General features: G+C 38.1%; 5 protein-coding genes across 12 annotated transcripts in view; 2 read left to right on the plus strand and 3 right to left on the minus strand.

Moving 5' to 3' along the window:
• Positions 1-2702, minus strand: part of LOC104811335 (diphosphomevalonate decarboxylase MVD2-like) — a 13854-nt gene extending 11152 nt beyond the window's left edge. For 2 of the 4 annotated variants that reach the window (XM_010537994.2, XM_019202309.1), the window contains exons 1-7: positions 2336-2701; positions 1768-1966; positions 1135-1198; positions 745-889; positions 501-587; positions 120-277; positions 6-32 (exon numbers count right to left, since the gene is read on the minus strand). In XM_010537994.2, the coding sequence (XP_010536296.1) occupies positions 6-32; positions 120-277; positions 501-587; positions 745-889; positions 1135-1198; positions 1768-1966; positions 2336-2548 (893 nt within the window). In that variant the 5' untranslated portion in view covers positions 2549-2701. Of the gene's footprint in view, positions 1-5; positions 33-119; positions 278-500; positions 588-744; positions 890-1134; positions 1199-1767; positions 1967-2335 lie in introns of all 4 variants that reach the window. The other 2 variants (XM_010537993.2, XM_010537995.2) reach the window with 2 other exon arrangements.
• Positions 2703-3367: 665 nt separating this feature from the next.
• LOC104811337 (uncharacterized protein At2g38710-like) lies at positions 3368-6656 on the minus strand. Of its 2 annotated transcripts, none has more exons than XM_010537999.1 (6): positions 6582-6656; positions 6057-6233; positions 5083-5202; positions 4152-4266; positions 3934-4027; positions 3368-3796 (listed from the first exon to the last, which is right to left on the minus strand). In XM_010537999.1, the coding sequence occupies exons 2-6, from the start codon at positions 6158-6160 to the stop codon at positions 3591-3593; spliced, it is 639 nt and encodes a 212-aa protein (XP_010536301.1). In that variant the 5' UTR covers positions 6161-6233; positions 6582-6656; the 3' UTR covers positions 3368-3590. The 2 variants fall into 2 exon arrangements, with proteins under 2 accessions (XP_010536301.1, XP_010536300.1); XM_010537998.1 differs by lacking the exon at positions 6582-6656 and adding an exon at positions 6421-6570.
• Positions 6657-11570: 4914 nt separating this feature from the next.
• Positions 11571-15540, plus strand: LOC104811338 (putative uncharacterized protein DDB_G0274405). The gene is made up of 8 exons (XM_010538000.1): positions 11571-11713; positions 11845-12294; positions 12565-12674; positions 12776-12852; positions 13052-13121; positions 13880-13970; positions 14045-14104; positions 14495-15540. Exons 1-8 carry the CDS (start codon positions 11657-11659, stop codon positions 15029-15031), a joined length of 1452 nt encoding a protein of 483 aa, XP_010536302.1. The 5' UTR covers positions 11571-11656; the 3' UTR covers positions 15032-15540.
• Positions 15541-16108: 568 nt separating this feature from the next.
• On the minus strand, positions 16109-19872 carry LOC104811340 (probable sucrose-phosphatase 3a). 4 transcript variants are annotated; one of them, XR_771431.2, is made up of 9 exons: positions 19604-19871; positions 19209-19511; positions 18782-18883; positions 18505-18699; positions 18109-18399; positions 17536-17722; positions 17044-17093; positions 16660-16894; positions 16109-16466 (listed from the first exon to the last, which is right to left on the minus strand). XR_771431.2 is itself a non-coding variant. In XM_010538002.2 (8 exons), exons 1-8 carry the CDS (start codon positions 19661-19663, stop codon positions 16766-16768), a joined length of 1278 nt encoding a protein of 425 aa, XP_010536304.1. In that variant the 5' UTR covers positions 19664-19872; the 3' UTR covers positions 16605-16765. The 4 variants fall into 4 exon arrangements, 3 of the variants coding, with proteins under 3 accessions (XP_010536304.1, XP_010536303.1, XP_010536305.1); XM_010538002.2 differs by lacking the exon at positions 16109-16466 and having other exon boundaries at positions 16605-16855; positions 19604-19872; XM_010538001.2 differs by lacking the exon at positions 16109-16466 and having other exon boundaries at positions 16605-16894.
• A 3279-nt stretch (positions 19873-23151) lies between these two features.
• LOC104811341 (protein trichome birefringence-like 36) overlaps positions 23152-23385 on the plus strand; it is a 3648-nt gene continuing 3414 nt past the window's right edge. Inside the window, exon 1 of the mRNA XM_010538005.1 lies at positions 23152-23385. Coding sequence (XP_010536307.1) covers positions 23203-23385 — 183 coding nt within the window. The 5' untranslated portion in view covers positions 23152-23202.

Raw genomic sequence — 23385 nt, forward strand, 5'->3', positions numbered from 1 at the left:
AGCGGTTCCACTTTTCGATTAAGCTAATTATTCTGGAAAGCAGTAAACAGCTTGATATCGACATCATGTCACTGAGCACAAACTACAAATGTAACCAATACATGAAAGAAAGAAATTACCTGTGGGAAGTGTCATTCATGTAAAATATGGGTGGAGATGTATCCAGGCAGACAGCATGAAACTGATTACTGTCAGCACATGTCAATTGCGCAAAAGATTCAAAATCACGATTTTTTATAGCTTCTTCCATTTGCAAAACGCGTTGTGGCACAACTTCCTGAACATCAACAGAAAGAGCAACAAGATGAAGGGTCTTGTTCTTTGAAGATTCTTAGATGCTTTTCAGTGGGTTTCTGCTAGTCTATCCAAACTCAGAAAAGAAGAACAAAACATTGCACCCAAATTACAAAACGGCTTGAGGTTCAATTCATGTCTCTGCAATCAATATATGTTTTACCCACAGGAATTACAGTTTGTCACAAAACATCAGCAGAACATACCCTAGCTCTATGCCGTAAGAGCAAACTTGTCTCAACACTCTCACGCATTCCTGAAGTGCTGCTTGTTTCCTTCTGCCGTGAACTCACCTGGTTTAACAACAGCAATAAGATTTAACAAAAAATAGAAGCAAATGAATGATGATTAGAATTAGAAGAACATGGACATGACCGGGAAGTTGGAGAATGAGTAATCCTGAGATGAAATCTAAGAGTCACATGGAAGAAAGATTTGCAAGGTGCATACCACAGCAATGATAATAACAAGATCATTCCAGTGCTTCTCATCTGTCAGTTGAACTGCCACGCTGTCAGTTCCATCTTCTTTGTTTCCCATAGTCCACTTGACAAATCCACCAAATAAACTTCGACATGCACTTCCAGAACCTTGCCTATATGTAATGAAAATTTTCAAATACCAGTAACACCTAATTTCACGTAGAACCCACAAGTATACATGCTTAAACAACAAAACTCAAAACACCACAGAGGACTTACAGAATACAACTGACGCACAAATAATACTGATATTTAAAAGAAAATGTATCCAAACAGCAGCACATATGATGGACAAGGGAAGATACTATATAAAGTAATAAGATGAAAACACGAGGAAATCAAGTAACATAAGTTATACCTGGCTATAGCGGAAAGTTGGCTTTGATCTTCATTTACATTCATCAACTTTGAAAGAGCAAATACTGTATAAAAAGAGCAGTTTACGTGTACTATGTTTAGTTATTTTTCAAAATGCATGGTCAATCTTAAAAGCTAGCAAGCTCCTTTGCAATAATGATAAGAAAGTAAAAGTAGAAAGTGGTGATGTCACCGAAAAGTTGAAAAATCAATATGACTTTAGACATGCATAATAATACCAAGGAAAAAAGAAACAAAGGAACTGGAAAAGAGAGCACTGAGCTCCCTCGGTTATTCCTTGGCTTTTGTTTTGTCAATTTATGTTTGTGGTTGCATTTCAGACCTTCATTTTAAACCAGGGAAAGACAGCATATTGAGCTAGAGAAACTGTGATAGACAAGAACCATCTGGAGATCATCATGTAGCACAAATGTCCGACAGCCAAAAACCAAGTCTATCTTCATACCCGCAGTACCTATTTCTTCTAAAAGTTATTTTCAACTTGCAAGAAATTATCTAGAAAATGAAAATTCTCTGTGGTTCCTTCAATATTGATTGGAAATTGAAAGATTTCCAAATATGATTCTGCAGCTCACATAAAGGCACAGCAAAACAGAGAAAGTAAGTAGAATACCTAGACAGGCAAATCCAGCCGCTGAAGATGCTAAACCAGCAGCAGTGGGGAAGTTGTTGTAAGAAGCAATGTGTAGATGCAATTTCTCCCAATCTTTCTTTTCAATCTTGACACATTTTCCTTTGTCTTCCACATCGCAGGCACGAGTTCGAATTTCCCTTAAACAATTTTGGAACCTACTTCCGGAAAGGGAGATTTCCTATACTAACCAGGGGAAAAAGAAAACCCATGAACCAAACCGATTGGAATCATCATTCTAACCACAAGAAACACCAAATCATAATTCTAAACAAGCCAAAAGAACCCTACTTATACAGAAGAAATCCGAACTAGCTATTACGTCTTTCAAATTGCCGCCGTTGAACTGTAGAAACAAAGAATGAAGCGAACAGACATTGAAACATTTTCGTCAATTCTTTTCCAGTATGCATCACGAGCTCCTCCATTTACGAAATAGCGGTATAAGATCATACAATTCTACCTAACAAAACCACATAAACATCTCTAGAGACATGGATCAGGGATCAGAGCTCAACAAAAATGGATCACAAGACGCTCTGAAGAATACCTTGCCATTGAGCCACATTCGATCGCGATCAAACGCGGGGCTGACAGCGGCGGTGGTGACGGTGCAGAGATGATCGGGATCAAGCGTCACGCTAATGCTATCGTTGATGGGTAGGATGCGAGACTCGTCTCTCTTTCCCCAGTACTTGATCACGGCGATGTTCGTCGGCGTCTGCGCCGTCACCATCAACACCCATGGTTTCTCCGCCGCCATGTCCACAGTCGCTCGAGATCCCAAAACGCTAATCGCTCCGTCTCCGGAGATGCAAAACTCTCAAATCGATGAGACGGGGAACTCGAAAGAAAAGAGACGCATGGCGGAAGGGAAGTCGGACCGGGGAGATTAAATAAATAGTTAATTTCTTTTCTGGTCAGAAATAGAAACGTTTTAATTAGTGCCGAAAACGAAGCTAAAAGAAATTATAAAAAAGTCGTCCAAAATGTAATGTTATTTATAAAAAGATGATAACAGATTCTCCACCGCTTCACAAACTTAAATAAAGTGAAACAGTACACGAAAAATACCATGTATAATACTCTAGCTTTTGAGGAAATAAATAGGAAGAATTTCCGAAAAATCAGCGAGTTATAATAAAAATATTAAATTTATAAACTTTGAAAACATTACATTTATGTTATATAGATTAAATAATGTTATATAGATCAAGCTTTTAGTGTCAAAAGTTTAAAGAACATAAAAAGACACACCCGTCCATCCATTTTGTGTAGCAACTGAACAAAAAGACACGTGCCTGTAAAGATTTGGCTGGCAGGAAAAAACCCCTCGAATGCAATGGCTGAGGATCTCGAAACATCGCTCGGACAGTTCTTCGAAGGAGACGCCGTAACTGAACCAAAGCTGTAACAGTTGGGTTCTGCATAACCAAACCACAGTGACACCAGAAATCTAACCCAACGCCGAAACAGCTGAACAGAAGATATCCCAGTGGCAAACTCGTAATTGGGACCACTTGTCGAGGAGCCATGAGCTTCTCGAACCCAACATGATCCCTCGCTCAAGAAAAAACCGAGAGATCAAAGTGGGATCTTTTGATAAAATTACTTAATGTTACCATTTCCAAGTTGAGGCGCCAATTCACCAAGGCCTCCTCCATTCAGAATCAATATTTTGATTCCGAAGGAAGGTTATAGTAAGCAGACCGATTCGAGTCAGTTATAAAAAAAAAAAAAAGTTGGGACAGAAATAGAATCAAATCAAATCCGTCCTTCGACTGCAGTTTCCCATCGTTGTAGAATCAGAGGACGGTGGGCTTAGTCCCGTTAATAGCCGGGACGCTGCCCCTCGTCGCCTTCACGTACGAGACGTATTCACTAAAATGCATGGTGAACACCGTACTCTGGTAACGGGTCAGGTGGATACACCTGCGCAGGGACTCCGTTATGTGACCGTTGTAACCCGCTTTACGCATCAGCGAATTTATCGCCTCTACCTTTGTCCAGCCTGAAACCCCGGAAAACAGAGCAAAGCACGCGTTAGAAACGCAAAAACAGAACAGTGCAATGCTCATGAAACAAGAATCCGAAAGAGAGATATGCCTTGCTTGAAACATTGTACCAAAATATATATACACTATTTACCTTCATGAGCCGGTACCTCAGGCAAATATGTTCCATTTCGCCTTGTATTATGCTCAGGATCAGTGAATTCAATGATTATCCCATGCTTTCCAACCTTCAGCAACATCATGAAATAGGGAAGTGGAAATACAGACCATCACATAGGAGAATTTGACAAATCAAAAGCAAATGTACTTAGCTGTTGTTAAATTTTGATGGAAATGCGAAGAAAACAATACCTCCCAATCATGATAACCTTCTGCAATTTCATAGTCAGTCAGAACCGAAACCGTGCATTCCAGAAATGGCAATTCTTTAGGTTGTATAGGTGGGAACCTACGATCCCTCAGGGCACTGCAAAGTTACATAAGAACATGTCTTAAATCGACATCGGCATTAAAACAAATCACAAAACAAGTAGATCATCAGATATACAACAACCATCACAGAGAATATATTCAGCTGCTCTCGAAATCAGTTTCAACAGGTCTCATCTTATTATTGTGTTGAAAATTCTGGTATAAAATGTTCCCTATTTTCGCTGGTTTATGCATTTCATTTGTGGGTTCAAGAGAGAATATCTAAATCTTATAAGTCAGGTACTCCATAGCTAGCTGCAGCTTTTCCATGTTATTGATTTGTAAGGACCCTATTGCTGCTGATCTTTATATTCAGGAGAAAGACTACAACAACTCGAAGAAACACACAAAATTCAAATATAAATGCTCAAGGTTCATGTTGCAACAGCGAGAAAAAATCACCGAGTAAACTAGCATAAGAAGAACAGTGATTCAAATCTTGATAAATGTGATGTCAATCTTGGCAAACCCATGTTCAAAATTCCTCTTTTTATACTTTCTATTACCACCAGGAGCGGGCAAGAAACATCTATTTGAGACCAAAACGTATTCACGAAATAATGAAACAGAAAGTAAAAGTGTAATACACTATAACGCTTCAAGATTTCAGATCCACTTGAAAAGACTCAAAAGTTCTCACTAATTAGATGAGACAAAGGTATTTTATAAATGAATATTGAACAAAGAAGCAGTTCGCCAACATCTGGAGGTGACAGGAAACAACATCGAAAGCAAAAACAATTGAACATTTGAAGAAAAATAATATCGTGAATTTGGGATCCCTCTTGTAGGAAGTAAGGCTATATCATACCTGGTCAAGGCGTAATCTTTGAAGCCACTAATTAAGTGACGAGCTTCCAATGTACCAATGCATCCACGCAATCGAGGTTCTCCGCCATTCACTATTTTCTTCCAGGTGACAAACAATGGACTATACAACAAAGGCATTTGATATCAGCTCAGATAAGAAGTTAAAAATACATATAGTTTGTGTTCTAGTAGCACCATCCAGTTATTCAACAGTTCAAAACAAAGTATCGAAAGATGATATAAAGGATATGCTCATTGCAAATCATTGCTCCAAAATCATTAGAGAAAAGCATGCAGAGGATGTGCCCATTGCAATCTCTGCCTTACCAGAAGATGAAAAGAAAAAGAAAACAAAAACAAAAAGGAAGCATAACTATAAAAGACGTTTACAAGTTTACAACACAAGAAAAAGAAGCCTTTACAAGCATAGGAGCTGGCAATGAATAAACATTAAGGCCTTGCTCATAACTTCATATCCAAAACAAATAGAAACTATAAACACATAGACGCATTCACATGTGCAAGGAACAAAAACCGGAAAGCACGGTGTCTGGGCGTATCTTGAAAGGTATGATAAAAATAACAAACGATTAGCTACAGGTGAATGGTCATCTTGAAAGAGGAAGTTTATTCGAAGCCTAATCCTCAAGCCAAGGCAACTTGAGAGTCCAACACTGGGTAAAAGAGGAGGCATAGCAAAGAAACACAAATTCAACAAGAAAAGACTGCGAAACAAAGGATCTATGGATGGCATTGGCAAACAAATCTGCCTCAGAACAGGAGCTGGATAGTTCAACTATACCCGTGGCTCCATAAAAGAGGTCATCTGCAAAAGGGTCAAAGATTTCTGTACCCAATTTCTCCCTAACGAAGAAAGTCGTAGAGAACATCATCAGCAACATCAACATGGCCTTAATCCCACGCATGCATGCATCATAATCAAAATAAAAATAAAAAAGGCAAAAGAAGACGCACTGATGGGCCTCGTCAAAGACAGGGGGAGGAGTCTCTTCGCTGTTGTAGTGAGAGACCAAAGTGTCAAAACAGTAAACCGCCATCTCTCTGTTCGCCGACACCATTTTTGTCTCTGAACTGAAGCTTCTCCAACTGGTCAACAGCTCAAGAGACAACCAACCCAGCAACTAATTATACCTAAAAGAACCAGAGATCCTTGTAAGCAACATGTCCGAGGATATAATTCCAAATCAGTGCGTTTTCTCGCAGTTCATGCGATTGAAACGCACAAATCGACTTCTTTCAAGGAGATCGAGACAGGCCCCAGAAATCGAGGACAATAGAAGACCCAGTAAAAATCTTTGAAGTGCGAAAATTAGAACACCTGATCGCGAGGGAAGACGACGAAGATCAGAAAAACGCAATTCAAGTGCGAAAATTTCCTATTTTCTCTAGGACAATAATTCGAAACAGAAGAAAACTGAAAGGGCATCGATCTATCGAAGGAATTGAAAACCCAAACAGAGAGCATGTAGAGAGAGAGACCTGAAGCTTGAAGGGTTGGAGTTCCAGGAAAATACATAAATTAATCAATAAATAAACTTTCAAAATCATTTTCGGATTCCACCAACATTATAATGAGTTAAAAAGGAATTGATTATAAAAAAAAAACCCCTTTTTTCGCTTAATTTACTGTTTTCATTCAATGATTATCCACGAATAAATTATAACGACTAAATGTTGAATTTTAACCAAAATTTTAAATTAAATAGTCAACTATTTGATTTTCAAATTAAAATATAAACTATATTTAAACTGATAAACAAAAACAGAACTTTCTAAATGTTAACATAGTCCAAAATCTGAAACCAACGTTAAATTAGATAAAGTGGTTATGACATGTAATGCTGTAATGCTACATCAGATGCTATATAAGTTTTTTGTATTTTTTATAAATCCGGTTCAATTGGTTAAAGAAAACCGGTTTAATAAAAAAAAATAAACTGTAACAACTTAACCTAAATAAAATGTGATTAACCTAATCCGTGTTTTACTCTTTCACATTAATCGTATTCACCGTCGGAGAGAACCAGTAATCGAGATACATAATTCGAAATCTCATTACATAATTCGAAACTTACCTCAACATAGGGTGTGATGATTAAAAATAGGGTAAGTTTCGAATTATGTGATGATATTTCGAATTATGTGTCTCGAGATTGGTTTTCTTCGATGACGACACGATCTGTGTGAAAGAGCAAAACACGAATTAGGTTAAACACACTTTATTTAAGTTTGTTACGGTTTATTTTTTATTAAACCGAATTTCTCTAATAAATTAAACCAGATTTATAAAAAAATAAAAAAATACTTATATAGCATCTGATGTGGCATTACACGTTATAGCCACATTGTAATAACCCGTAAATTCGACTTTCAAACCGAATTTTAGAAAATCAAATATGAGCCATAAAAAATGTTCCTAAAATATTGAATTAGACCCTAACCAAGTTGACCCGAATGATTGAACCGAAACGAGCGAGAAAATGGGCGGAAAAGAGGTCAGACCGTCCGGTCTGGTGGGCAGACCGTCCGGTCTGGGTCGAACAGTCCGTTCGAACCGCAGAGTCAGTCCGTTCGGACTGAGCCTAGCAGTCCGTCCGGACTGCACAATCAGACCGTCGGGTCTGACGGGTTCGGACCAGGAAAACGCTGCGACTTTCTCCGCTCTTCCGCCTCTTCCGTCCTGTGGCCACCTCCTGCTTCCTCTGGGGTGTGAAATCACGCCTAACCCCGCTCATTTCCACCACTTTCACCTCTCACTTCACTCTCTCACTCTCTCGCAACTCTCTCTCAAAGGTCTAAAACTTCAAGCGTCGATTGGAGCTTCGATTTCGGTCGAAATCGATCATGGAATACAGAAATCAACACTACAGAACATCCCCAACGAAACCCCAAGCTCGAATTTGAGCTAGGTGAGAGTTTCGGATTATGCCGAAAATGATAATCAAATTGAAAATGGAGATTTGCATGTATTGAATGCAAATTGCATGAAATTGATCTTAGATTTGAGTTTCTGATGTCACAAAGATCATTTTGAGCTATAGTTTGTTGAATTTGGTGCGAAAATGCGAAACCCGAAAGTTCCTGGTTCGCCTAGACCGACCGGTCCAGGTTGGGACTGTTCGGTCTAGAGTTGCAGGGTTTCGGAGAAGAAGACGAAGCTGGAGCGTCCGTTCCAGTTCGCCAGACCGTCCGGACTAAAACCCTCAGTCCATTCGGACCAGAACCCACGGACCGTCCGGACTAGACCTTCAGTCCGTTCGGACCGGAAACCACAGACCGTCCGGACTGGAACCCTCAGTCCGTCCAGACCGGGATGGGCAGTCCGTCCGTTCCGGATCTCTGTCTCCCCGTCTTGGCTCGTTTCTTCGGATCGAGCGGGATCCGATGCTACCGACCCCTATATGTGACCTACCATGACCCATTCCTTACCTGTATTTCATGAAACTCGAATGAAACCAACCTACGGTAAGTAAAACCTTCGGAACGAGATGAATTGGTAATCCGAGATGGTCGGAACCCAATTTGATCGGATCGTAGGGTAAAAGAATAGAATGAATATAATGGAAACGAGATATCCAAAATGACAAGTAAGGACGTATGTATATACGATTAAAGTATAATGATATATGAGTGCGTGTGATTGGGGGATCGGGTAGTTGGTATGGCGTGAGACTTTATTCCGGAGGGCCGGGATAAGGTTGAGCGTGTGATTATAGCGGGTTGATGTGATATCCCGATGATTGCATTGGCTGAGATCTCCTCTTTGTGATCTCCGACCCGGGTCGGGTTTCATATTGAGGAGGCATGATTGTGATTAGTTGCCCACGGGCAGAGCTTGGAGCCGATGATACACGTAATAGTCTTGAGCGATTCGGCTATCACGGGGTTGATGAAATCTTACAGTTACACTGTAACCGCGCCAACGTTCCACTAGCTATGGAGCGGGTTCGGGATTGAGTGATTCTCCCGGCAGAAACTGGCAATACATTTACCCGTGACTCGGGATTGAGCGATTCTCCCGACGAGGTTATGCGAAGGAACTCAGAAAGACCTGAGCTCGGGTCCAATGAGTTTCTCCGTGGCGGACGGCCGGCGAGAGGTTGTCAGTTGTGTACTGACTTCGCTCGACATAGTCGGGGGGGGCCTGGAGTAGGCACCTGGCGCTCTGGTATCGAGAGGTGACATCGATATCAGAGGGGATGGTTGATGTTTATGTTTTATGGAGTAGGGAACGGGGCGATGTGTTTTATCATTCCGGCGTTGGCCGAGGAGAGCGGGGGATGTGCGTTGCACATGGAGAGTCCTTATCCACGGGTGTGATGCACACGTGGAGATGATGTGACGGTACTGATGTTATTGAGAGATCCGATGGGTCGAGCTATGACTGGTATATTTGTCCCGATCTGGTGTTACCAGATCCTTGCGGTATCCTATGTGTGCGATGCACATAGAGAGGATTTGACGGATGTGTCCGATGACTCGTCATTCGGACTGAGTGTGTATGATAAGTGATTACTCGTGCGATTGAGTGAACTGTGTTTGATGGCATGTAGCGTGTATATATGTATACACTTATATTTACTATGTGTATACTACTGGTTGTGTTTGGCCATTTGCAATTTGAGTATGATCTTCGGGTTTAACCCGAAGTACTCACTAAGTATGTAGTTTATGGACGTTGTTATGCAATGTTTCAGGCTCGGAGCAGTTTTGGCAGCGGCAGGACGAGGGTACTGGTGACGCGTGAGAAGTTTTCCGGATCATGTACTTTTCTTCCTTTGAACTTATGTTGGTTTGTACGGACGGTGACTAGACTTTGTATTATATCGAATTCACCGTCTTTATGTTGGTGTGTATACTACTGTACGTGGGTTTATTAAACATATACTTGTTTTCCGCTGCATGTGTAATAAAGTAAAATGTTTTAAATTCCCGCTATTTTAATATACGGTTTGAGTGTCCATGTGGCGCAACTCGTGAGCGGGACACGGGTTACGGGTGTCACACACATTTTTTAAATTTAACATCATATGACATTAGTTCGGATTTAGAAATATGTTAAAATTTGAAAAGTTTGGTTTTTATTTATCCATTTAAATATATTTTATATTTTAATTTGAAAATAAGAAAGTCAAGTAAACGTAAGCAGTGACGTGGCATACCCCCTCATTCCTTTCATGTCATTAAATATATATATTTTAAAATAATTATAATTTTATTTTAAATAATAATAAAAAATAAAACTATAATACATATTATATATACATACTGTAAGTCTGTAATACCGTACGAGCCGGTCCAGATCAAAATCGCGTTTCTATCAAGCTGGTTTGGTTTGGTTTATGTATATTTGAATCGGTTTAAAATCGAGCCGAACATGCCAATCCAGCCCAAAGGTTGAATGTTAGGCGATGCGGTGAGCTATATATTTTCAATCCTGTTCACATTTTTTAATTAAATTGAGAAAACCATGAAAATTAGATTTAAACCGGAAATTCTATTTTAATATAATAATAAATTAAACAATAAAAATAAAATCTATAATATTAATAATATTAATATTAATACATGTTAACTTGTAGAAATAATATCTAATTAACGATAAATCTATTTTTTCTTTTATTTCTCTTAAGTTCACTCTCTACAGTTTTATTTTAATAAATTGATAAAACAATGAATTTTAAAATTTTATGATATTATTTTAATTATATTGGTTACCATTTTTATAATTCTAAACTTGATTTTTAAGTATTATTATTTTGAAATATTTACTTTTTTTTTAAAATTTAATTAAAAGACAATAATATGTTCACCAATTCGTTTGGTTCGTGGGTTGAAAGACAAATTGGATTAAAAGTTAAAACAAACTATTTTTATTTAAACAGATTGAATTTGTTTGAACCGACAATCAAGAAACTCATGTAAGATTGGCTTGGACCGAACCATTCGGTTGTAGGTCCGAAACAATAATAATGAATTTGTTTCGGATATTATTTTGACGATTTCTATTATTTTTAAAGCTTATGTGATGAATTATTTTAAGTAGGGTTGGTTCTTCCAAACGAACCGAAAAATACAGTATTTTTTTCAATTCGAATCATTTTAAAATTTTAAATAGTATTATTTTTAGAAAACTGAATATTTTAGATCCGAACTGAATTAAACCGAATTTTAAAAAATCTTAAAAAACCGAAATTTTTTAAAGAAAATCTATCTTTTTTAAAAAACAGAACCAAATCGAATCAGAACCGAAAACGAACCGAATATAATATAAAAATTGATTGATACCTATTTTTTATAAAATCGAAAGACCAAACCGATATATTCTCTTTCTAAACTGAAACCGATTCTCAAAATGCAACCCCTAATTTCAAGTTCATTTTTTGGTGTTTAAAATGGAATTTTCCCGTAAATAAAAAAGGAATCGACCAAAAAAGAAAAAAAGAAAAAAAAGGTTATTCCTGCCTGGTTCCTTCCCTCCATTCAACTCGTTAAAACCCTAAACCCTTTGATCGCTTCCCGAAGAAGAAGAAACCATTCTCAGGAAGAAAATAATGCGGCCTCCATTCAACTCCTTCCATCCCCACCCGCGTCCACGTCCACAGCATCAGGTCTCTCTCTCTCTCTCACACTTACACGGAATTCTCCGTCGTATCATAGGTTGTTGCTGTTTCTTTTTCTTGCCTTTGATGGGTTTTCTTTCTCTGTTCACATTGTCTGTGTTTGCGATCTGTTTCTGCAGAATCTTCAGCGGCCCCCTAATGGGTTTCAGTACCCAATGCAATCTCATCAAATTGGTGTCACGAACCCACAGTTGATGAGCAATCCATTGACGGGTCACTTGAACAATCTCATACCCGGTATGCAGTTGCATCCCCAGTTCTTCAACAATCATCTCTCCAACATGGCTCAACAGCAATTCTCTTTGCCCTGCAATAACCTCAACCAGTTGCTTCCAAATCTCATGGGGAATCTTCAATTTGCAGTAGCTAATGCTAATCTTCTAGGTCACTCGCTTCCTTTGCTTCAGCAAAACTTAATCCAGCCTCTTCCTCCTCTCGACCTATCTGCTTTGGCTTCTTCTCAACCCCAACTCAATTCCTTTAACTCTCTTAGTTATCCTTCAATTCCAACGCAGAATAAAAATCACAACTTGCAGCCTCCTTCGGTTTTCTCAGAGCCCCAGTCACAGGTGATGATCATTGTTCCTCTCCTTTTTGTCTGAGTAGAGAAGTTCATGCTAGAGGGGATTTGATTGTAAAGTTTCTTCCTTTTTTTTTTCTTTTTGGGTGGCTAATACAGGTTTGTTCTCTATTTGTTTAAGGTTTCTGTAAAATCTGGTTTAAGAAATATTATCTGATAATGGGCCTTGTTGCAATGGAGTTCGCCCTTCTCTGGTTACAAATCATTTTAGAACTTTGAAGTGTAAAATTTGTCTGAGAATGAATTTAATTTTCCGCAGGGGCAATCTGTAAATACTTTCAGCAGCAACAACGGCATTTCGAGCTCAAAAGGGAATGCATTCCAGAATCGATTTCCAGAAAATTCGAAATTCCGAGGCCATGGTCAGGGGTACGTTTCTACTACTTCCATTCTGTCTCGCTCAGACATCTTTTAATTGTCAGAACTGGTAGAAATCTTGGTTGTGGTATATATGTTCTTTGCTGTTGTAGATCCCAGAGATCTCATTTCGATCAAGCAGATAATGTGAAGAGAAAGTTCGGGTTCTATAAGGATCACAAGGGGAAAGGTTCGTTATTTATGCTTCATATAGCATTAGAAAACATACTTCTTTTACCTCTTACAGCTATGTGGCCCTCTATCTTTTTCAAATCATAGGGTAATATGTATATTCCAGGTTGATTGTGTTTGATGCATTTGAAATTTCGAACATGAAAGGAGTTGTTGTTTCCTCTGATTCTCTCTGTGTCTTCCTTGAACAATTTCAGGGCAATACAATAAGATGGTATCCAGACCCAATGGTCCAGATCCTACCAACTCAGTAAAGGAAAATAAAAGGTATTGAGTAAAATGCTGTTAATGTTTATTGTTTTTTCTCAAGTTAGCTTCCTGCAGCCTGCTTGATCATTTGTGATGATATTACGTGATTAATCCGTGCTTTTTCTGTATGATGCTATCCAGGCCTTCATGTTGGCCATAGTTTTATTTTTATGTTTTCTAACAGCTCGGTGGCGAGAATTTTGCTGCATATTAACACTTCTTAGCTAATTAGAAATTAGAATTCTTTCTGGTTTAATTGAGCATTTTGTTTTTTGTTTTTTGTTTTTTTTTTCATGAAGCATTATGACTTCATGCACTCATCGCCTTCCCCAATATCAATTGATACATATGAAAAGTTTCCCCGAGTCACGCCTTGTAATATGCACCAAACCAAGCATTAACTTGTATATGTCCCTTACTATGTTTTTGTTATGGTAAAGTATTCACTATGGAGTCCCAAAAGTTTGCAGCCTGATATTTCTGTTTGATGGTTTGGCTGCAGAATATTAGCAATATGTAGCTGGAATATGTCCCATTTATTTTCTTCTCTAATTAAGGAATCAAAGAACATGTGGCTGAGTTCAAGCAGTATAATCCTGGTGTACATTTCCTAACTAATTCTTGGGATTGTCTATTGGTCTTTATGAATTATACTGACTGTTTTGCTTGTGATTATCATTGGAGCGGATGCCGACTTGTTGGGTTGAGTCTTTAATGTTTTTTCCTTTGCATTTCTCTGCCGTGTTCTTTTTCTTTCACAAACTTTGGATGTGAAGCTCAATTGCTTTGGTCTATACGGACAAAGAAATCCGACAATGGCGTGAAGAGCGCCGTAAAAACTACCCAACAAAAGTCAATGTTGAAAAGGTTAGACCAGCTTCGCGGTATGTTTTTCTATTCTTTTCGAGGCAAATAGTGAATGCCGGTTTAATTATATGCAGAAGCTTAAGAAAATTAGTTCTGATTGCAATGTTGATGAGGAAGCAAAAACGCGAAGCCAGGTACACTCTCATTTGATGTTTCTCCTTAATTTGGCTAGAGATGTTAAATCGAAACATATTTTTCTTTGATTTGAGGGGTAATATAATGGAAGATCCGTGAGTTTGTTCAGTGAAAACGCAAATGTTTCTTATACGAAAGACTCAAGGATGACACAAACTGTAATTTTTCTTAAGTAAATGTGTTTTGTCGAATCATTTAAAACCTTAAACCCTAATCTCTCCTATAAGTCTGTGGGATATTATCAAATTCAAAATTGTCAGAGAAGTGGCAGGTTCATGTTTTCTCCAAGTTCATTACACGCGAAAGGTTAACCGGATACATTTTCGAGTCAATACAGTATATACACGTATTCTTACCTAGTAGCATGTGTTATTTTCTTTTTGCTGCAGCAACTCAAGGAGATTTTGGCGAAGCAGGCGGAGTTGGGTGTCGAAGTTGCAGAAGTTCCGTCGTATTATTTCTCGAATACAAGTGAAGAAGTTAGTAAAGATAAAGTGGACAATGGGCAATTTGTTAGGAGCCAACAGGTTCATAACAGACATGATAGAAAAGGGAGATTTCAGAGTAGAAATGGTAAGAGGAGACATGGTGAAAATGATAAGTTTAGCAAGAAACCGAGGTTCCAAGACAGAAATTCAGCCAAAGAATCTTTCGTGAATACGAGGAAACCTACGCTTCTCGAGAAACTCCTCAGTGCAGATGTTAGAAGAGACAAACACAGGTTATTACAGGTCTTCCGCTTCATGGTAATGAATGAGTTCTTCAAGGAGTTGCCTGAGCAACCTTTGAAGTTGCCTTTGGTTTTGGTTGAAGATCATACTGGGAGAGACTCCTCTGGTCTCTGTAAGGATACCGCAACTGACACGTTACACGAGGATCAACAAAATCATATTGATGATGATGATGATGATGATGATGATGAATGATTTGAGAAAGAGAATGACGACCAAGCTGCTAGATGAATGAACGAGAAATCAAAGAAGTTTCAAGCAAGAAGGGGACAAGACATAATGGTAAACTCGATTTTTGTGAGCAGAAAAGTATATATACAACTTTAGATGTGTGTATATGCCGTAGATTTAAATGTGGTGTCTAGAGATAGGGTGTTTTTAAGGGTTGAGAGGTTTCATTGATATTTGCAAACAGATTGAAGAAATATTCGAGAAGAAATACAAATCATGGAAATCGAAAAGCTCAAATGTGACCAAATGGGTTGGTGGCTTTTCGGTTTCTATGCCTTGGATTCTTGATGAACTCACAAAATTGAGTTCACTCACTGCAGCAAAGTGTTGCAAGTTCTTGTAACAATTCTGATGGGTCGGAAGATCAATGTTGTCTTATTGACGGGTGATTGTTTCTGAGCTCTAAATTCAGCTGTAATGGTGACATTCTTTCAGTTGTTTTTATAGCCCAACAAATATAATTTCTATCTCCATGTTTGGATTTCGTTTTTATTATTTAGGATTTACTTTTTTTACAAAATAAAATATTTTATCCCTTTTACATTATTTTGGCTATTTACACAATTTTGTTAAAGTATCCAATTCTCTGTGATCAAGCATGTCAGCGGTGTCTAGCGGTGATGGAGAGGATCTCTGTCGACGATTTGCAGGTTTTGGGTTGTGAAACCAAAGGCCAAGCTGCAGGTGAGCGTCAACAATGGAAAACCCGAATGCGAGGCAAGCAGAAGTCTCTTGGCGCTGTTGCGTATAAAGAGAGGAAATGAGGAAGTACGACAAGCATAGGATGGATTTTACCAAACCCATATAACTGACCACATAGTCCAATCCATTGAGATATGATTCGGGAGTTCGACCGACTCTGAATGCGAGGTCCCGAGCCGCAAGTAGTAACCCTGGGAGTGCGAGAAACTCTCGTCACTCGTTGTTCTGCAGACCATCGGGCTATCGCAACCTCGCCCCATCGAGTATCCCAATACCGAGTGACCCGAGGAAGGCGCCCACCCCTAATATGTAGAATCTTGTCAAGAATAGAGACAAACAAATCGGGGAGAGACTGTGTTTCAGCATATTGTTGTGTTATTTCATCAAAAGCACAAACAGGTGCATATAACTAAATGAAATACATCAAATGTGCAGCTTAGGAGGCAGGCTCTGTTCTGTTTACATATCCCTCCATGTTCCAAACCAGAACCAATTCTGGTCTGCAAAACAATGAGAAAATTCAGACATTTCAGAAACATTTATTTTGCGCCGGACATCATCACAATTCAGATGGCATATCCCAACTGCTCCAACATGTCCGTTCCAACTTCCATGTAATCATTTCACCTAACGACGCTGTTGCATTCCAGTCAAAAGAGCTATCAAATTTGCTGGAACAAGCACTCTATGATGAATTCTGCAAGGAAATGCGGTTTTAGGACAAGTAACACGGGTAGAAAATGGAATCTCGGATACAACGATAGAGACTCGCCTTCCACCCGAATGTCGGGTTAATCCTAGAGAAGCCACCTTTGCTGCTCATTGTTAGAATATAGATAGGAAATAGATAGAAAATACCAATTGTATTACCAAACAGAGAGAAATACAACCTTTAACCAAGAGGCATACCCTCTCTTCCCATACAACAACCTAAAAGCATGTATGCACATAACATAACGTCCTCTGCATTTATTCTCTGCCAGGAATGTTCCTCTACTACTGCTCCTTTGCTGCTCCTGGCTTCTTCTTTGAAAACTGATCTGGCCCCACCTTTTCTGCTGCTCCTCCCCTTTCTTCTCGTTTCTTCTTCTTCCTCGCATCAACCCGGAAAGGCTTATCACTCATCTGAATGTGAATCATCTAACCACAATTGGTGAATGTGCATCCACACGGGCACTTTGTTTTCCTCGGTCACCTTGACTCAGTTCAGATCTAGAGTAGTTAAATACACTACATTATTCGAAAGACGAGTGAACCGGAAGCAATATTTTTACCTTATAATTTAGTAAGACTTTTGTTGAACAGGATCGGACATTCCCTTCTGCTGCATATTCAAAATAAAGGGAAAAACTTCAGCGGACAGAAGTAACCTTAAAAGATATTCCATGGAAAATGAAAATAAAGCAAACCAACATCTAATTCAATCGTTTTTGTACCTGTTCATGGTAACATAACAAATCTCAAACTTTGAAAACCTAAATCTAGATTAAATTCTAAATACATTCCCTAAACTTCCTGAAATTTAAACGAATAAGAATGCTTGCTACAAACAAGTGCAGACGACTTTAAGCAGTCACAGTTACCGCTAAAATCAGTTCCTGGCTCAAACAAGCCATGGTGAGATTCTGTGAAGCAGATATGAGCCGAAAAAGGGAATGACCAACTGGTGAAACTGACTTTTTATGGCTTGGATAGTTCTAATAAAACGAATCGATCCATTTAAGAGAGACAAGATGACGAAGGTCTTCATGAACTGGAATTCTTACCAGACATCTCATGCTTGTCAAATTTTGCGAGCCATGTATCTGAACCTATCTGAGAAGATGAAACTCCATCCAACCAGATGTGATATTGCTTTTCCTTCATATCCCCATGTAATTTTTCCATCTCATCTATGCATCCATATATTGGTTGCTCCTCTCCCGAGGGATGAACAAAGGTAGAGAGTGGATTCTGAAATGGAGAAAATCAAAACAGTCAAACCGGGTAATCAGTTTATAAACTCGAGCAAAGCCGGAACATGTACAAAATAATGATTTTCAGAATTCGGAAATACTTAGCTTCAAAATCTTATCGACACACTACACTAGCAGCATAATTTTCTATCTGGATCAGAGGATTCTACTCTGTGACAACTTCGTATTTAATGGAGGACCGATTCATGGCCAATCCTGATAAAAAAAAACTAGGGATACCATTCAACAATCTTTCCCGCAAATAACTTCTCGTATCCTCTCGAATAGACTATATTCTGATAATAAAGTGGGGATACCATATCAACAAAAAAAAAATAAGTTAATTAAGAATTTGCTATAAAACTAAAAAAAGAAATAACTCACAAAGTGTGATTTCAAACTCTGCAAACACTTGTCGGATTTCTCAACCTCTCCACGCCGCCATTTCTCATAAAACAAATAAAACTGCACCACCTCAAGAGCAGGCTCGTGATTTTCAATCCAGAATCCAGAAGAACCCAAAACATCCCTCGGGGACAGGCTTGGTCCCATATCAAATCTTTGAATGGCTTCTATGATACCAGCAGCACATCTCCCGGTTGCGTGAATTATATTGGGGTTGCTCTTTACATTTTCTTCATGCCATTGCAACAATTCGTCGTGTGAATTACCAACCTTAAACAGCAAAAGAGTGTAGCAGCAATATTATCTCAAACGCATATCAATTGAAACCAAGAATGCATTGAAGATTTTTTTTTTTAAATCCGGTGAGGAACTAACCATTACGCCATATGCTTGAGAAAAGCCGAAAAGTTCAGCATCATTTCCAGAGTCGCCACAAACTAGTATCTTAAGAGGCTCTCTGCCTTCCATTTTCAGCTTCTCAAGCAAATATGATAGAGCCCCTCCTTTTCCGGCTCCTCTTGGTAATACATCGAAAGCAAAGTCGTTACTATAAATCAGCTTCGTATCCAACTATAAAGAATGGTAGTCATCAGCATCAAGCCAAACACTCTTACACATCATACAAGAGGTAGACATCCTAACAAAATCTCACCCCACGTTTCTCTAGTCGTTCTGGAAGAACCTCCATTATTTCCATGGCTTTATCCCTTTCCACATTGAAACTAACTTTGTGACGTCCTTGGTTCTTCTCCGCCTGTAAATTGTAATAAACCCAAAGAAACGAAATTCTTCAGCACCATCACAAAGGGTATCTTCAGCTACATGATGATGATGATACAAAACCACATTCATTCTCCAAACCTTTTCAAGGACTGAAGTACTTAACTATTCAAATTTTTTCCTAAACATCTGTTGTATGTTCATCTTTTCACAATCGAATAGCTCGAATTCAGCGTCCTCTACATGGACGAATCCAATGCCCCACTCTAAGATCCACCCACTAGATCTCTAGAGCAACACAACCCCACAAACCCCAGATATCAAATTTTCTGACGACGGCACAAGAATTCGACGGTCACCTGGGGCTTGAGTTCCGGGAACTTGGATGTTTCTTCAACAACAATATCTCTGTCCCATTTATGGTCCAAAAGAGCCTCCCAGTCATCATCTATCAGCACAGATTGGCCGCTATACATAATCTCGGCACCAACAGAAGTTATGGCGATGTCGGGCGTCAGCAATGGCTTCTTCCTCCTCAAATTCGAGTAGGAAATCGACGACCTCCCGGTGGAGAAGACAAGCAGCGAATCACGGCGGAAGTATGCTTCCCAGAGAGCGTTGAATCGAAGGAGATGGGTATTGTCCGGATCATCGTGATCGACCTGTGGATTTGGGGTTTAGGCTTCATGCTCATCGATTAATAAAAAACCCATGAATTGATCGATTCTGCAAGATTTGGATCTAAGAGATATACCAGAGTGCAATCGAGGTCAGTGACCAGCATGAGATTTGGCGATCCGTCAAACCGATCCATGAGTTTTCAGATCTTCTCGAAAGAATCAGGTGGAATCTCTCGTTCCACCGGCAAAACCACGTCGAAAATTCAGGTGGAATCTCTTTCCTCATATTTGATAGTATATTATATTCATATGTTTTTGAAGGAAGAAAAGCTTCAACTTCAATCCCTCCAACGTGTCTGCAACTCATCGAGTTTTTTGTTGAGAAAAATAGGAAACAAATGGTTGTTATGAAACATAAAAATCAAATGAAAGGAGATAAAAGATGAAAGTTGTAAAGATGAAGATAAATACGTAACATAAAATCAAATCAGGAGTAAATAAAAGCTGAATTGTGGAGCAAATAGGTCAAATTGAATACGTAGAGATTTAAAAGAGAAAAATCTCTGTGAGATAAAAGAATACGGGTAAGGGATATATGAACTAATGTTGTCTAGTGATACACACGGGTGTGTAAGGGCTATTAGAATTTATTGTACAAGAGAATGTCTCATGAGAGTCATGGGTCATGCGTGGAGTTATACTTTAACAAAAACGAGTTATAACTAATATTCTTACAAATAAATAGAATCAGCTTTGGACAAGTGGAAAGATCTTGTGTTTACTTTTGTGTGGTGTATTCAAGTTTTTTCAATTGGAATAAGAATTGAACACTGATTGTAGAAATCGGTGTAAAAGAAAGGCAGATATATGGATATACAAAGGGAAGAAGATAAAAAAAAAAAAAGAGAGATTTCTAATCTCGTAGTATTTTTTGGAATCATCGACAAAACATATGATGAGAATGGATCAAAAAGTAATTTAAAAAAATGAGAATCGAAAAATAAGAGAGGTGTCATGATACATGTTCTAGAGTACTACCAAGTCGAAATACATCTATATTAAGTACTTTGTAGTTAAGAAAATGATACAAAGTGAGATTATTTCAATAGAACTATAGGCATAAGTTCCATGATTGCACATTCGTTGACTAAGGACATTCGACCCAAGGTTTTTTTTGAGTGCACTATCCACATAGGTGTTATTGCGGCTGATGAAATAGTGATTTAATGGAAGCTTTGTATCTATCGTTGTTGCTATTGTTTTATGTGGTGACATACTTAAATATGCGTTTTTAGTTTTGATAAAATAATCCTTCGTATCATTAGGTTTCAATATTTTTTAGTTGATCTCAATTGGGAGAAGTTCTCATTTGACTTCGTAGCATGATCAAAGTACAACCAGTGGCATACCCAAATATTTTTTTTTATTGAGGTACACATAAAAAAATTATATATAAAATGTAAAAAATTAATAAAAAATATATTGTCACAAAGATGTTTGTCATACAACTAAATTCTACCATCTTTCATTTTTAAAACCTATCTATAACATCTTCGTTTGTAACTGTATGAAATATTTCTTTTTCGATAAAACAAACTAGATAATCACTCAAAAAGTTCATCGCTGAAAAACTTCTCCCGACAGTCACGGTGGCAATAGAAAAAATCAAAACCAATTTCAAAAGTCTTTAGAAAAACATCTTTCTTATAACAATGGATAAGAAAGATTTTTTTGTTTTTATCATAATACGAGCAAGATCTCCAATATTAGTTAAATTAGAAAATCTGCCATCTTCTATCAAATTGTCGATGTAGATTCTGAGATCATGTCGAAGAGATACCTACTTCAAAAAACTAAAGTCTTAACCCATCCAATTTTACCAAATTTGTTAAACTCACGAAATTAATCAGTCAAACTCAAAGTTGCCATGCAATGAGCAATTATGAATTTATCTCATCAAATCAATCATTAAATTCTTCAAACTGCAAAATCCATAACAGAATAAAAACAATCATCTGATAGTGATGCAAGTTGCTTAAACTGTTTTTTTTTCTTGGTCTACTTGAATCTACATAATTTTCCTCCACATTGTGTTAGAAAAAATCGAAATAAAAACGACAACACATATGTACCCGATATGATATAATCTTCAACCTCGTATCTTGTATGAATCTAGAATCTGGATATGACTTTGACTCTGTAACACGTATAAACGGTAGAGAATCCGGATATGACTTTAACCCTGTAACACGTATATGAACGGTAGAGAATCCGGATATGACTTCAAGACATGTAATGACTTTCCTAAAAACTTTATTTCATCCCTACCAGGTAAATTAGATTATAGTAATATATTTTTGAGATACAATGAAGTTTCAATGATTTCGGTTTATCCTTCCGATAATCATCATAAAAAAACTTGTTTATGAAAATGAACACAACCCTTTTTGATTGAATTTGCAAGAACAATTAAAACACTCAAAATCTCTCAAAGAATTAATCTCTATTCGTAAACTTCTTATTCTGATCATTTTAGTTTATAATCACTAAAAGACATCATCAAAAATTACAAAAATCCGGCAGTTTTCATGCGAAAAATCGCATATGTTCATGTTCCTGAAAACTGACACGGTCCGAGTTATACTTGACCCATGGGCCGAGTTACTTCTGACACGGTCCGTGTCAGTACTAACACGGGTGAGTTGCACCTGACACGGTTCGAGTTACACCTGACTCAGGTCGTGTCAAATTTCTGTACAAAATGAATTTTCTCTTAGAAAAATAATACGGTTCGTATCAAATCCAACACTATCTATGTCAAGTTTCTGTATCAAAAACTCCGTTTAGTCAGAACGCTTGTTCGGACTGAGTTGTACCCCACTGGGGTGATGTATACTTCACTCTCACCGAACTATTTCACTACCAACAATAAACATATATTTGACCGATCCATATCATATCCTTTATGAATATATAACTCCTCCATCATATTCATAATACATATACATATAAATCTCACGAGAGATTATTCCGATCAACCGTTTATTCTAAAATATCCAACATATTGATCATCTCAATATCGTTTTTCTAAGCGAATCTCATCCTTCCTCCTACTTTTCTATTAGGAGACCCATATGTATGTATATATAGTTTTTGTATTTTCGTCAATCTCTCATTTTCATAGTTTTCCGTCCTATAAGAAAGAAATTGGATGCGCATGTTTTCTGTAAGGGATACTTTAATGAAAACAATTTTGATTTGCTGTACGTTTTACGTCTTAATAACTCCACGTTTATACTCAAATTTTTAGCGTCTTATTTTCCGGTGAATGAAGTAAAGATACCGGTCTCCGGCGTGTCAAATACAAAACATTATAATATTGTATTATAACAAGAACAAACAAATTGTTAGCATTTAATCAAGTAACGGATTGGAGGGCCTGCCAAGTAAAAGTGCATTTAGTTCCCCGGATACTTTTCAAGTGTATATAACAAAATGGAGACAACAAATGGAAAAAGAAGAGAAGCAATTATTACAACGCAAGTCACGCAAGTAACGGTGTCCTTTCTATGATGGCCCATGTCTTTTCCGTAATTAGTGCCTTAATCCACACAAGTTATTACCAACTTTATAACCTTTTTCCCTTCTTTATCTTCTCTAATTTCCTCCATGTCCATACATCTTAGTGTCACTTAGTTCTTGGACTTCACCAGTCAAGCCCTGTCGACCGCTAATGTCTACAAGAAACCCTCTTCTTCTCTTCTCCTTTCTCTTATGCTCTATCTTCAACATTTCTCTCAGTTTCTTGACCGGCAAGTCTCCGAGATTCGATCAACCGAAGGAGAGATTCGACGAGTTATGGCTCCCGGGTGAAGATGATCCGATAAGCGCATTGCAAACGAGACGTGAGCGTCGT

The sequence above is a fragment of the Tarenaya hassleriana genome, unplaced genomic scaffold (genome assembly GCF_000463585.1).
Source record: "Tarenaya hassleriana unplaced genomic scaffold, ASM46358v1 Cleome192, whole genome shotgun sequence".
In the NCBI taxonomy this organism is placed as follows: domain Eukaryota; kingdom Viridiplantae; phylum Streptophyta; class Magnoliopsida; order Brassicales; family Cleomaceae; genus Tarenaya; species Tarenaya hassleriana.